Source organism: Aulostomus chinensis, chromosome 22, assembly GCF_037954235.1.
Source record: "Aulostomus chinensis isolate RoL2024-O1b breed Wild chromosome 22, RoL_Achi_v1.0, whole genome shotgun sequence".
Lineage (NCBI taxonomy): Eukaryota > Metazoa > Chordata > Actinopteri > Syngnathiformes > Aulostomidae > Aulostomus > Aulostomus chinensis.
The window spans coordinates 15,810,667-15,822,500 of record NC_141341.1 but is presented as its reverse complement, the minus strand read 5'-3'; the positions used below and the strand labels follow the sequence as shown (position 1 = coordinate 15,822,500).

Below are 11,834 nucleotides of genomic sequence, written 5' to 3'. Positions count from 1 at the left end.
TGTCTTTATCACCACAAGGTGGAGCTCAATCTCCACTTCCCATACTCCATCCCCCGTGTTCAAACATCCATTCCACAGTTATCCAATGTCATGGTTGCATGGATCACTATTCCTTGGTGTGCTGTCTTGGCTATAATGCGGGGGTGGGGGTGGGGTCTTTCTCAGGCTACAGAGACGGGAGATCTAACCCAAGAACGTACTTAATTAAATTGTTTATAATTAATTCCCAGAAAGAAAAAAAAACCTTCAGCAAACTGATTGTGTCTCTGTTCTTCATGTTTTACCCTTCACACTGACGATGCGCATGCACGCACGCACACACACAACGCTGAATCACCACTGCTGGTATTAATTGGCTTTTGTGAACGTTAATTGATACTTTGATGGATTGGTTGCACTTGTTATACACTAATTTAACCCCTTGTCCCTTCTGTGTACACAGGGACCAGGCCTTCCAGGACTGGCTGTAAGTAGCTTGTATTGTATAACACAATTATGCCTTTATCATTTAATGGCTTTGCCGTGACGTGTGGACAAGACCGCATTGGTGGGAGCCTCATTTTCTCTCCTACTCTCTCTCTATTTAGGGGGCTCCAGGGCCAATTGGTCTTCCAGGTGAAATTGGACTATCTGGACCAAAGGTGGGACACTAAACACGTTGTCAACAAGTTACACACTGAAAAAAAATCCTTATTATTTTATTCCTTTGCTTTGTGTAGGGTTTAATGGGACCACCTGGACCACCAGGTCTTCCTGGGCCCCCTGGCAAACCAGTAAGTGTTCCCTCAAGGACCAGCTGGTATCTCCTTGTCCGATTTTCATGAAAAGAGGATGAAAGATGTTCTGTAGATGATGACATGAAACTCTATGACATGTTTCAGGCATGAATATATCAGCTTTCTCACTGATGTTTAGTGACAAATAGAACCATGTGACCAGCTACACACATGCACAGTGCACAGTTGTAATTCTGTTTGAAAAGGTACAGTGAGAACTCTTGGAGCCTGATTGAAATTAAATAGTTCTGAATTTGACTTTTTCCACATAAAGATGTATCTTTTCTGATGATATATTCTCAAAAAGAACTCTTCAGTTCTACGTGCACTGGGCCAGACATTTACAAATCAGAGGGCACGCGGAGAGCTCATACTTCTGATACTTCACCAAGGTGGAAAAAAGTGTCACAACTCCGTCCCATTATAGAATGTAGTCTTTCATGTTTTTTTTTTCCAGGAGTGATTTGTATTCCTACAAAATGAAAGAACGTGTGCACTTTTGCTAGTTAACTCACATTGTGAAAAGAAACAGTGTAAAATGAAAGCAAATTCGACTCCTGTACTACAGCTACATACAACTGTGCTATGTGAGCAGAATCGGTTGCTCTTAGCACCTGGCACAGCCGGACCTCGCCGCATCTCATGTGTCCAAGTGTCCCAGCAGTATTCGTGGTGGACCGCAACAGTTTGGAGCGGCACACTTCCAATTCTGTTTTCCAAATGATATTTAGACTCCTGTGTGAGGGGAGGTGTCTTCATTGAGAGTGATGTACCCAGCCCAGGGGAGTGTATTTGTTTAGCTTAAGTACAGTCCTAGGGTAAATAAGCCCCCATTAAATCAAGGCGGTGGTGGTGAAGGGGGGGGGGGGGTGTCTCATCTGACTGTAGCAGGAATACATCAGCCCCTGTAGAGGTACTTTACCTTCTAACTCAATCTATAAACAGAGGGAAGTAAAGATGGAGGGGAAGTAGATAAAGTGCTGGCTCAGCCGGCACCAGACTATCTTTCAAATGTGACCTGGTGACTTTCTTCATCCATCTCTCTGTCTGTCTTCCCAGGGACCTCCAGGGAAGTTCATCGGTGGAGAAGAGGGTAGTGCAGACCTCCAGGTAAGTGCCAGAGAACTCTCCATTCTTGAAAATCTGAAAAGATGCAACTTTATTTTCATAATCTATTTTCTTCTCTCGACAACAGTGTCCTCTTAACTGTCCAGCAGGACCTAAGGGCCCCCAGGGACTGCAGGGTGTCAAGGTAAAGGGTCCTCCTTCTATGGTTGAAAAATTAACACCACAGTTATAATGTTAAAGTACAAATTTGCTATAACACCATCCTGACTGATTTTTGCTCTGTAGGGACACAAAGGACGTGCTGGTATTCTCGGAGACGCCGGTAGCATTGGAGGACCGGTGAGCTTCGCAATCTCCCCCTTTTACTGGAGCCAAGCATGTACATGTTGTACAGTCTTGCACATTCACCCACCATTCAGGGCCAACAGCGGCAAGGATTAGCTCTAATGAAGCCCCCCGAGGCACATGACTGGCACTAATCTGGCTGCGATTAGTCAGGCCTGGCCCTGGCCCTGCAGTCAGCCTGCAGTGAGCCAGATGAAAGGGGTAGTGAGGGGCCAGGTACATGCAGGGGAGGATGAGAGAGGCAGGGTTCACCCAGCCTCCTCACCTCGCTGTATTAAGCAGAGCTAATGAGCGCACAGTAGGTTCCTGGGGAGCAGCTAGATGAACCTTAGGAATTAGCTTCTGATCTTCCCACACAGGGAGCCTCCTGGCAGCACTTAGACGCTCAAAACACTCAACGCACCAAGTTATCACTCCTCCAAGGTAGACCTGTATTTTAGAGGCCATGTCTTCACTCAAACTCCACTGTGGTGCTGCTTTCTCCTCTGAAAGATGGTCTGCTAGTTATCTAGCCAGTAGCAGTCTGCTAGTTCTGTGTCCACCTGCAACTAGAGCAGATCATCTCTGGAAAATGTGCTCCGTATTTGCTGATAAATATCTAACTAATGAAAACAGGCCACCAGCTAAAGATGACCTAAACTGGTTTGAGATTGATCATTTTGAACAGACAAAGGTGTGATATTGTGAAAGGATAAGATAGAATAATCTTAATTCGACAATGTTTTTGGGTGTTACACCGGCAAAGAGATAAAAATAGAGCATCAAATATGTAATAAATAACCAGGAAGTAAAAATGCAATGTAAGCTGGAGGTAATATACAAAAATGGGAACAAAAAAACCCATGACATATTAAAGTATAAATATTATAAGCAAACTGTAACATAGAGGAAAATAAGGAACTTTATAACCCTTCGACATTATTTATGCCACTGTACATAGGTTGAGTCCAGTCACATTGGTGATGCAGCGAATTGTCGGTTAAAATGACGTGCAATATTTTCAACTGAGTAACGTGACACAGCAGATGTAGCATCGTTCATGTCTGAATGTGTGTAAGGAGCTTGTCAGGTGAGGATTAGTTTAGTTTCCTTTAGCTTAGCTTCATTCATTAGACAGACTGGAAGCAGGACTTCACAGGTGGACGGACTCTCTGATGTCAGTGAGTAAACCAGATTTTTCCAGCACCTCAAAAGGTTTCTAATTCTGTTATCTTATTTGTTTGATCCACACAAGTCACTGTTGTGAACACTCAGTTTCATGCCAAATTATTTAATTCTTTAGACTGTGCTTGGTTAGGCCTCCCAGCTGTGGTGGTTCTTTAATCTCGTGCATTTCCCAGAATTCCAAAATAAGGCTGAGCTGCTTCACGTCACTGTATCGCCCTGCTCTATGTGAAATAACCCCAGAGATACCGTCTGTTTTGATTTGGTTTATATCAATCAAATTGAACTGAACTGACTTAAATTGTTCCATGACCATCTGAAGGGTGTGTGTGTGTGTGTGTGTGTGTGTGTGTGTGTGTGTGTGTGTGTGTGTGTGTGTGTGTGTGTGTGTGTGTGTGTGTGTGTGTTGTTTGGTAGACATCAAAAGCAACCAACAACCATTACAACTCTGGCACTCAAAGTGTTTAACTCCCACAACTTTATGAAAATATTATGAATGTGTCTGTTGTCTGTTGTTCCACAGATTTAACTGATCATCTTCTTCTTTCTACCAGGGAATCAAGGGAGAAACAGGCATCTCAGGGGAGCAAGGCATCCCAGGACCTCCGGTATACTGCCAAATTAAAAGAATTGGCTATATTTTTGATAGAAACAGTATTTTAGTCCGAAATTATGGTTAGAATTAATGGTCAGCTTCTCCTTAATTTTTCCTTTTTCATTCCAAGGGTCCAATGGGTCAGAGGGGTTACCCAGGGATGATGGGTCCCAAAGGAGAGGCCGTGAGTAACACCCTTTCTTTCTTTTTACCTATTCACGTATGACTTTTTTGTCCTCTTACTTTTTTTGGTACGGCTGCTCTGATTCTACGATGAGGCACAGTCAGATCTGCACCCACTCCACAAACATCATCCATTACCAGCAATGGGGACATATGGAAATGATGCTAACACAAATCTCTCCCCTCCTCTAATGAGTTGGGGTTGTCTGGGTCCACCGTGCTTCCATCTGTAGTTAATGATCCGCCGTAGCAATCTGTCTTACTGTTAACATTAGCCGTGTTAGCAAAGTTAGCAGTGAGGCTTGGTGCCAAAGCAGGAGAGGCCGGCTCTGTGTAGCTCCCATTAGCGAAGTGAGTTAAGTGTTAATTACCCCTTTATCACTATGAATGGTAGGGTACTGTGACCTAGCATCCTCCCTGGTCAAAAGCAATTGATGATACTTTTGTTTTTCCTCAGGGGCCTCGTGGTTACAAGGGCATCAACGGACCTGTAGGAATTCCTGGACCTCCTGTAAGAACACACACAACTGATAGAAAAACAGGGATACACACATCTTAGACGCTCTAATCTCTCTTTCTCTTTTTGGCAGGGTGAGGAGGGACCTAAGGGACCACCGGGAGAGGCAGGAGAAAAAGGAGACAAAGTAGGTCACTCTCCAAGTGTTTTCTATTGAAGATTGTTGTCAAAGCAGAACAACAAGGTGAAACACTTCTCTGAATGTGGACAATGATCCTGGTGTACAATGCAAATGTACGGAGAGAAAAAATAATGATTGTGTTATCTTCCACAGGGCGGTCGTGGTATCAAGGGCCCTCAGGGTGCAGTTGGCAAAAAGGGAGAGAATGTGAGTGAAAGCACTTTTGTTTTAGCTACTCAGTTGTGTTTGGAGAGCGTGCCAAGTGATATCCACTAACTCATCTGCCTGTTTTTTCAGGGTCTGCCTGGTATTGATGGAAAAGATGGCACACCTGGCATTCCTGGAATCAAGGTACAAAATGTCAATGATTATAATGAGAGGTTTCAATCTCAGAGGAAATTTTGGCTTCTAATGTTCTCTCTGTTTGTGTGCAGGGAGGCCCTGGCCAGGCTGGGATGCCTGGTCCTCCTGGTCCTCAGGGAGCAGCGGTGAGTGAACTGATAGTGTAGTGAGGGGAAATGTGTCAGCAATGTCACAAAGGGTAAATGCAAATAAGCCTGCCTGAAAATGCTCATTGTCACTCAAGCCGCATAGGGGATCAATTTGTTCGCCAGCCCAATTCAACAAAAGAACACCAGCGGGATGAACCAGCATGATGGAGCCTGTAAATTTTGGAATGTTTTCTTTTCTGGGCTTTCATCCAAGTGACCCGATGACCCAAGCTGTTTTAGAATTTAAACCACCTTGAAATAGCATTCTCCCTCCCACCACAAGTGATTTATCACAATCAAACCGGTGGCTATACACATTTGTGTGTGTTAGTGTGCGCGTCACTCTGACTAAGGGGTAATGGAGCATGAGATGCACACTCTGCTGTGTGGTCAAACACCATAACTTCGCATGCTTCATGCTGTGCTGTGATATATTCCAGGATAAACACCTAGACGCATAAGATTACCGTAAAGAAACCTGCTGACAGGTGTACAGCCGTGGCTGCAGCCTGTTTCATTAATATTACATCAGGAATTATTATATCCCACAACCAAACCTGACATTCTAATATTCTCATGCATCACAACACGCAACTTTAGCTGGTCGATTGCAAGCCTTCCAATATATAAATTGAGCTGAACTCACTGCACTATCAGAGAGAAGATTAGTCCTGTTTATTTGTCCTGGAATTAAAAAGGTTCCTTCGGCCCATTTTTGTTTGGGTTTTGGCTGCACTCTAAAGACCTGCGAAGATTAGGCAAATTAGTCTGCTGATGAATGAAAAAGGTCTACAGCCGTATTCAGCGTAAAAAACAAGTAGAGTCGGTAGCCTGTTGTTGGTCGATCTGAGCTTGGTTTTTAGTCTTGAAATAAATCTGACCCTCTACTTTCTCAAGTTTAAGAAGTTACTACATCGCTGGTTGGGATTCCTCATCCAAAAGAAGCTATTGATTTTCAAAGACCTCCAGCAATATACAAATTGGATATCCTACATATTTGTAAAAAAAAAAAACAATAAAAAAATACAGATTTAAGCTGGATTTTTCTGGATTTTGAGGGTTTTTCATTTTGTCTGCAGGGATTACCTGGCAGTCCAGGGGCTAAAGGTGCATCCGGAGCTAAGGTACACGTTTTATCAAGGCCTGTACAGAACATTATTCCCAATTTATTAAATCTTTGTAGATTTCTTGAAGAAAATATCATTTTCTTCCCGTGTTAGGGTGAGCCTGGACCAAGGGGTCATACTGGCATGCCCGGTGCTCCTGGTCCTCTGGTAAGACACACAGAAATACAAAACTTTATCTGTCATGCATTACACTTGTGTTCTTATGTGGGATTAAATGCTTGTCTTTAGGGTGAGCCTGGTCTTCCTGGTGAGCCTGGTATGGAAGGAGTTCCTGGACCCAAGGTAAAAATCCTGAGTGTTCATGAAAACTACGCCAAGCGCTCCTGTAATGCAATCATTCTCACCTCATCTTCCTTGCGCAGGGTGACAGGGGTCAGCGAGGACCAGTGGGGCCTCAAGGAATCATTGGCAAGCTTGTAAGTTGCTTATTTGCGTTGTTTTCAACACAACTAATCTGCAATTATACCTTCAACTTCGCTTCTAATGTCTCTTGACAGGGTAACAAAGGAGAGAGAGGACCAATTGGTATTCCAGGTGCCCAGGGCCTGAGTGGAACCAAGGGAGACAAGGTTTGTGTGTGAACCGTGTGTACCACAACCTGTGTTCAAACATGAATCATTGAAAATAGAGCTACACCGACTGGCCCATTGGGGGCAGTGTTCATCCATGAATAAAATGAGTAAATCATAGAAAGTGCATATCAGTTATTGAAGTATTCTTGATTATCCATCTTGATTGATTTAATGTATATTTTGTGACTATTTATTATATCAAAATGCAGCTTTGACCACATTTCTATTAATTCTAACCATCTGTCTCTCCAGGGCTTCCAAGGAAAGGGTGGGTCAAAGGGAGATGTTGTGAGTAGCAGTTTTTTTTTTTATCTTTAGAAGTGAATATGCCATATTTTGCCTCGAAGCTGACAAAAGACCTACTGCCCCCTTTTTTAATACTGTTTCTAATGTCTGATGATTTTAGGGAGACCCTGGTGTCGAAGGATTGGCTGGAGAGAAAGGTGAAAAGGTAAAAATGATTACAACACAACCTAAAGCTGCTTCTTATAGCGAACCGCAAAAGGCTTTGATAAGGAAGCGCAAATATTAGGTTTTAAAGGCCTCAAAGTAGAAAATGTTAAACTGAGGTACAGAAGAAGAGGAAATCTGTTTTTGAATTTGCATACAGAGCCTCATAAAATCCCAGATGGTAAATGAGCTATTTACATGACAGTGAAGCAATGATGCACATTGTCATTTTGAGGCAGCATGGTTAGACGTTCACTTAAAATATTCATTCTTGAATTATAGCTCAATGAGCGTCTGTGTGGCTGAAATGATGATGGATTTGGAAATGACTGTTTTTCTCTGCTATGACAGGGTTTGTCTGGTGAACCTGGACCCAAAGGACAGGTCAGTTTCATGAAATATCGTCACACTGCAAAAATCTGCTGATTAAATGTGTTAACTCCTCTCCAGTTTGTTTGTTTTTTTTAAATGTAGGGGTTACATGTGAATTCACTCTTCCTTGAAGCTAGGATGTGTAACATTGACTCTCTTTGGAATCGAGAATAATCATAACACAGATGGAAGCTGTCATTTTGTGTCCACCACTGAGAAGACCCAGAGGTGGTTTCCATGGTTTTGTTAGCTTGCTAAGTCGCTTGCTAAGTCGCTTGCTAAGTCGCTTGCTAAGTCGCTTGCTAAGTCGCTTGCTAAGTCGCTTGCACACTCACCACTCCTGAAAGTCTCCTTGCTTCGTTTCTTTAGTTTTACAGTTTTGTGAAACTGCTACCTTGCAAACTAGCTGGTTAACTAGTAAGCTAATGTTACACACTCACTGCTCTGGAAAGTGCCCAGGCTCGTGTTCAGAAATGTTTTTGAGGTTTTACAAACCTGCCAGCTTGCTAAGTACCTTGCGAATTGTCTTGTCTCAAAGAAAGACCATTTCCATAATTACGAGACAAAAGTCCATTTTATTGGAAAAGTAAATTTAATAATAATGTTGGCTACTCTAAAAATTTGACGATGCCAAGCTGCCCAAGATCAGTAACACACCAGTCAGTCAGTCCCTTCCTTTATGTTAGTGCTCTCCAGACGGAGAAACCAGCGCCAACTGTTATCTGTTTGTCCTCATTATTGATCTTTTTTTTCCCGTATGGGAGCAAGTTTTTCTTTTATCTGGAATATCTGCCTCCGGAATGTGGCTCTCCATAGACACCGCTATACTATATTCCAGCTGTATCAAGATACTTAACAATGAAAGAAGCAAAAGCTAATTGTTTGTGCCATTGCAACATTGGCTCCCGGCACTCTGCCATTTTGGATGGAAGAACTTACCAGACAAATGAGCAAATACGCTACAATTTGTCAAAGACCTCAGGGATGCCACTTCTTATTCCACACTTTCTTCCTCTGTCATTCTGTAGATTCTATCATGTTTTCATTGACATGTGAAAATGCAGATGCGTCCAACATCAATTCAGGTCCAACATTGTTAGGTGATGGAAAATGCATCACTGCTAGTAGGAATATGGCCACCTACATACAACAATCTCCATACTGTATCAGGTGAAATGCAGAGAGGTTTACCTGTGGGAGATAACCTTGATAAACATTGCGTGAGCTGAATGTAAGGGCTGTATATTTATATGTAAAAGTTGCACACTTTAGTTTTATTGCTTCTCTCTGCAGCAAGGAGTGAGGGGTGACGCTGGACACAATGGTCCAACTGGAGACCCTGGTAAACCAGGTGACCAGGGACCACCAGGGCTGCCTGGTCCTAGGGGACTCAATGGAGAGCGAGGAGTACCTGGCATGCCAGGCATCCAGGGCTCAACTGTAAGTCCGCATCCCTTGTTATGCATGAGACACACACACTGATGTCCTTGGTCGATCATATTTGGAAAGTCATGATTTTCTGTTCTTCCTCTCTCGAGGGACGGGATGCATCTGACCAGCATATTGTTGAAGTGGTGTTGAAGATGTTGCAGGGTGAGCATCCAGACATCAGCGGAGATTAGATTAGCTCATTTCCAGAAACTACTTTGATCTCATCAGTTTCCCATCATCAGAAGTAATGTAATCAAACTGTTTCTTCATGGTAAAATGATGATGCCTCTGTTACAGAGCGGCTAGCAGCAGTGGCAGTGAGTGCCAAGAGGGCTGTGCTGGGTGGAGCAGGTGTAATGGGACCTCCTGGCCCTCCTGGACCACCAGGGCAAGCTGGCCCCCAGGGGCCACATGGTTTACCTGGCTCTCGTGGTATTCCTGGCATGATTGGGGCTCCTGGACAGATTGGAAATACAGGACTTAAAGGTATACACATACACAATGTGGCCTCTAGTTTTTTAATTAATAGGTTGCTTTTCAAGGTATGAATGAGTCCGTCCTTGTTTTGTCATCCCCAGGAAAGAGAGGGGCTAAAGGAGACAAGGGAGACCCTGGTAAACCACACCCAGGCCCACCAGGGCCACCAGGAATTCAAGGTAAGAATTTGCAATGTTGATGCACTTTTAGGCACATAATGTTTGAACAGTTTAAAACAGTCTAAGTACATTGCACTGAGCAAAAGTTAAGAAGAGGAAGAGGACGGTAGGAAAGTGAAGGACTTCAAGCTCTTGCACAGGAGAGGCTGCTCAAAGGCATTTTAAAAGCATCATTAACTCCAGTCGTTTCACAGATGCTCTTGAATGAGAATGTAATAGGATTGCAACAGCACACACTAATTCAAGCTGCAGAAAACACACTCACACTCCCTGATGTACGTGTACACATAATGCAAATATATGCATGTATACAGTACACAAGTGTAAGTAAAGTTTAGAAGGATTTTGCAAATAAGGTGGCAAATTTTTCTTTTTCTGAATGAAAATCAGTGCTTGTTGTGGAACTGTGCCTCTGTAGGTCCTCCTGGTGTTGATGGCGTGGCTCGGCAAGGTAGACCTGGTGAGAGAGGTCCTCAGGGATCAGCTGGAGAGCCCGGTCTCCCTGGTAAGGCGGGTCCACCCGGTCTTCCAGGCTTCTGCGAGGCAGCAATGTGCCTGGCTGCATCCGCATACACCTCCCCGAGACTACAGGAGGCGGGAACGATCAAAGGACCCAGTGTTTAGAGTTCTGTCTCTCTGTCAGCATTTCACATCATTTGAGAGAGAGGGAGAGAGGGAGAGAGAGAGATAGAGAGAAAGAAAGAGAGAGAGAGAGAGAGAAGGAAATAGACCACTCTTCTCAATAGAACAACATCATGAGCAAGTGGGGTGGGGGACAATAGTATAGTGACTGGATGTACACACACCCCCCCCTCACACACCTCCATCCCTTCTTGAACCTGAAGTTTTGACTGATGGGACATACTCTGATCTTAATCCCCCTCATCACCATGACAACAGCAGCTCAGAGCCACCCACATCCGTCTGAATTCAATAGTGTTTTGGATGATGTGCATCTCTAGGTGTCTCTCACCTAGGAGCTGAGAGGACCTGAAAGTGAGGTGAAAGGTGCTGTACATTTACACCACCGTCACTTTGGATGGTTTAATGAATGCAATACTTTGTGACGCCTCTCCTGCAACATCACACCTGATGCCTTAAACACGTGCAAAGGACCAATAAATGATTGCAGCCTAAATTTACACTCAGTACTGTACCTTTGTAACATGTAGTATTTCCATTTGTAAGCTTGAGTGAAATCCCTTAACACCCCCCCCCACACACACACACACACCCTCCCTTCCATTACCCGCTTTCTGCCCAAGTCTCATTTTAGAAACTAACGACTAGCTTTATCTCTTCCTCTTGTTGCCTGGCAACAGCATATCCCAATGGGCACTCCCATCACCCACAATGCAGTGCTGTAAATCTTTGTAAATGTGTGTTGATTATTATGTAGAGAAAAAGGAATGGGTTACGATATGCACCAACAGGAATCCTGTGTTAATGAATTCAGTGAATAATAAAAGTTCCTACAGAAGTAATGACTTTTTTCAAAAGACATCAGTTAGGAGTTGGTATGTGCTTCCTTTGCCACTGTCAGCGTTCTACGGGCTGTCAGCCATTTAATGAGTGATTTATTTTCAACAACAGAAGTTATTTATTGTTCTTAATATAATCATCTGTTAAAAAAAAAAAAACAGTTTCTTCTCTGGCTGTTCAGCTCAAGCCAAACCAATAAAAAGGAACCTTTTGTAAAATCCAATGTTTTTCTTGATCATGTGGGGAAAACTCTCTTTAGTTCAGCAAAACTTTTCAGCTTTCACATTTCCTTCAAATTTCTTTGTTTTCTTGAGAAGTAAAAAATAAATCAACTTTTACTCCATGATGCAACACCTCGAACGAAAGCATAAATGTGGAGAAGAATTATGTAGTGTACTGTAAATACTGTGTGTGTGTGTGTATATATATATATATATATATATATATATATATATATATATATATATATATATATATATATTAC

At 43.0% G+C, this 11,834-nt stretch overlaps 1 protein-coding gene across 1 annotated transcript in view; it reads left to right on the top strand.

The window, feature by feature from the left end:
• col9a2 (procollagen, type IX, alpha 2) overlaps positions 1–11,735 on the top strand; it is a 17,658-nt gene extending 5,923 nt beyond the window's left edge. The window contains exons 7-32 of the mRNA XM_086193913.1: positions 443–466; positions 588–641; positions 720–773; positions 1,836–1,886; positions 1,972–2,028; positions 2,130–2,183; positions 3,908–3,961; positions 4,079–4,132; positions 4,589–4,642; positions 4,722–4,775; positions 4,923–4,976; positions 5,067–5,120; positions 5,204–5,257; positions 6,340–6,384; positions 6,481–6,534; positions 6,616–6,669; positions 6,750–6,803; positions 6,885–6,956; positions 7,212–7,247; positions 7,366–7,410; positions 7,761–7,793; positions 9,075–9,221; positions 9,320–9,374; positions 9,510–9,698; positions 9,791–9,868; positions 10,287–11,735. Coding sequence (XP_086050039.1) covers positions 443–466; positions 588–641; positions 720–773; positions 1,836–1,886; positions 1,972–2,028; positions 2,130–2,183; positions 3,908–3,961; positions 4,079–4,132; positions 4,589–4,642; positions 4,722–4,775; positions 4,923–4,976; positions 5,067–5,120; positions 5,204–5,257; positions 6,340–6,384; positions 6,481–6,534; positions 6,616–6,669; positions 6,750–6,803; positions 6,885–6,956; positions 7,212–7,247; positions 7,366–7,410; positions 7,761–7,793; positions 9,075–9,221; positions 9,320–9,374; positions 9,510–9,698; positions 9,791–9,868; positions 10,287–10,492 — 1,740 coding nt within the window. The 3' untranslated portion in view covers positions 10,493–11,735. The remainder of the gene's footprint in view (positions 1–442; positions 467–587; positions 642–719; positions 774–1,835; positions 1,887–1,971; positions 2,029–2,129; positions 2,184–3,907; positions 3,962–4,078; positions 4,133–4,588; positions 4,643–4,721; positions 4,776–4,922; positions 4,977–5,066; positions 5,121–5,203; positions 5,258–6,339; positions 6,385–6,480; positions 6,535–6,615; positions 6,670–6,749; positions 6,804–6,884; positions 6,957–7,211; positions 7,248–7,365; positions 7,411–7,760; positions 7,794–9,074; positions 9,222–9,319; positions 9,375–9,509; positions 9,699–9,790; positions 9,869–10,286) is intronic.
• Positions 11,736–11,834: the final 99 nt, after the last annotated feature.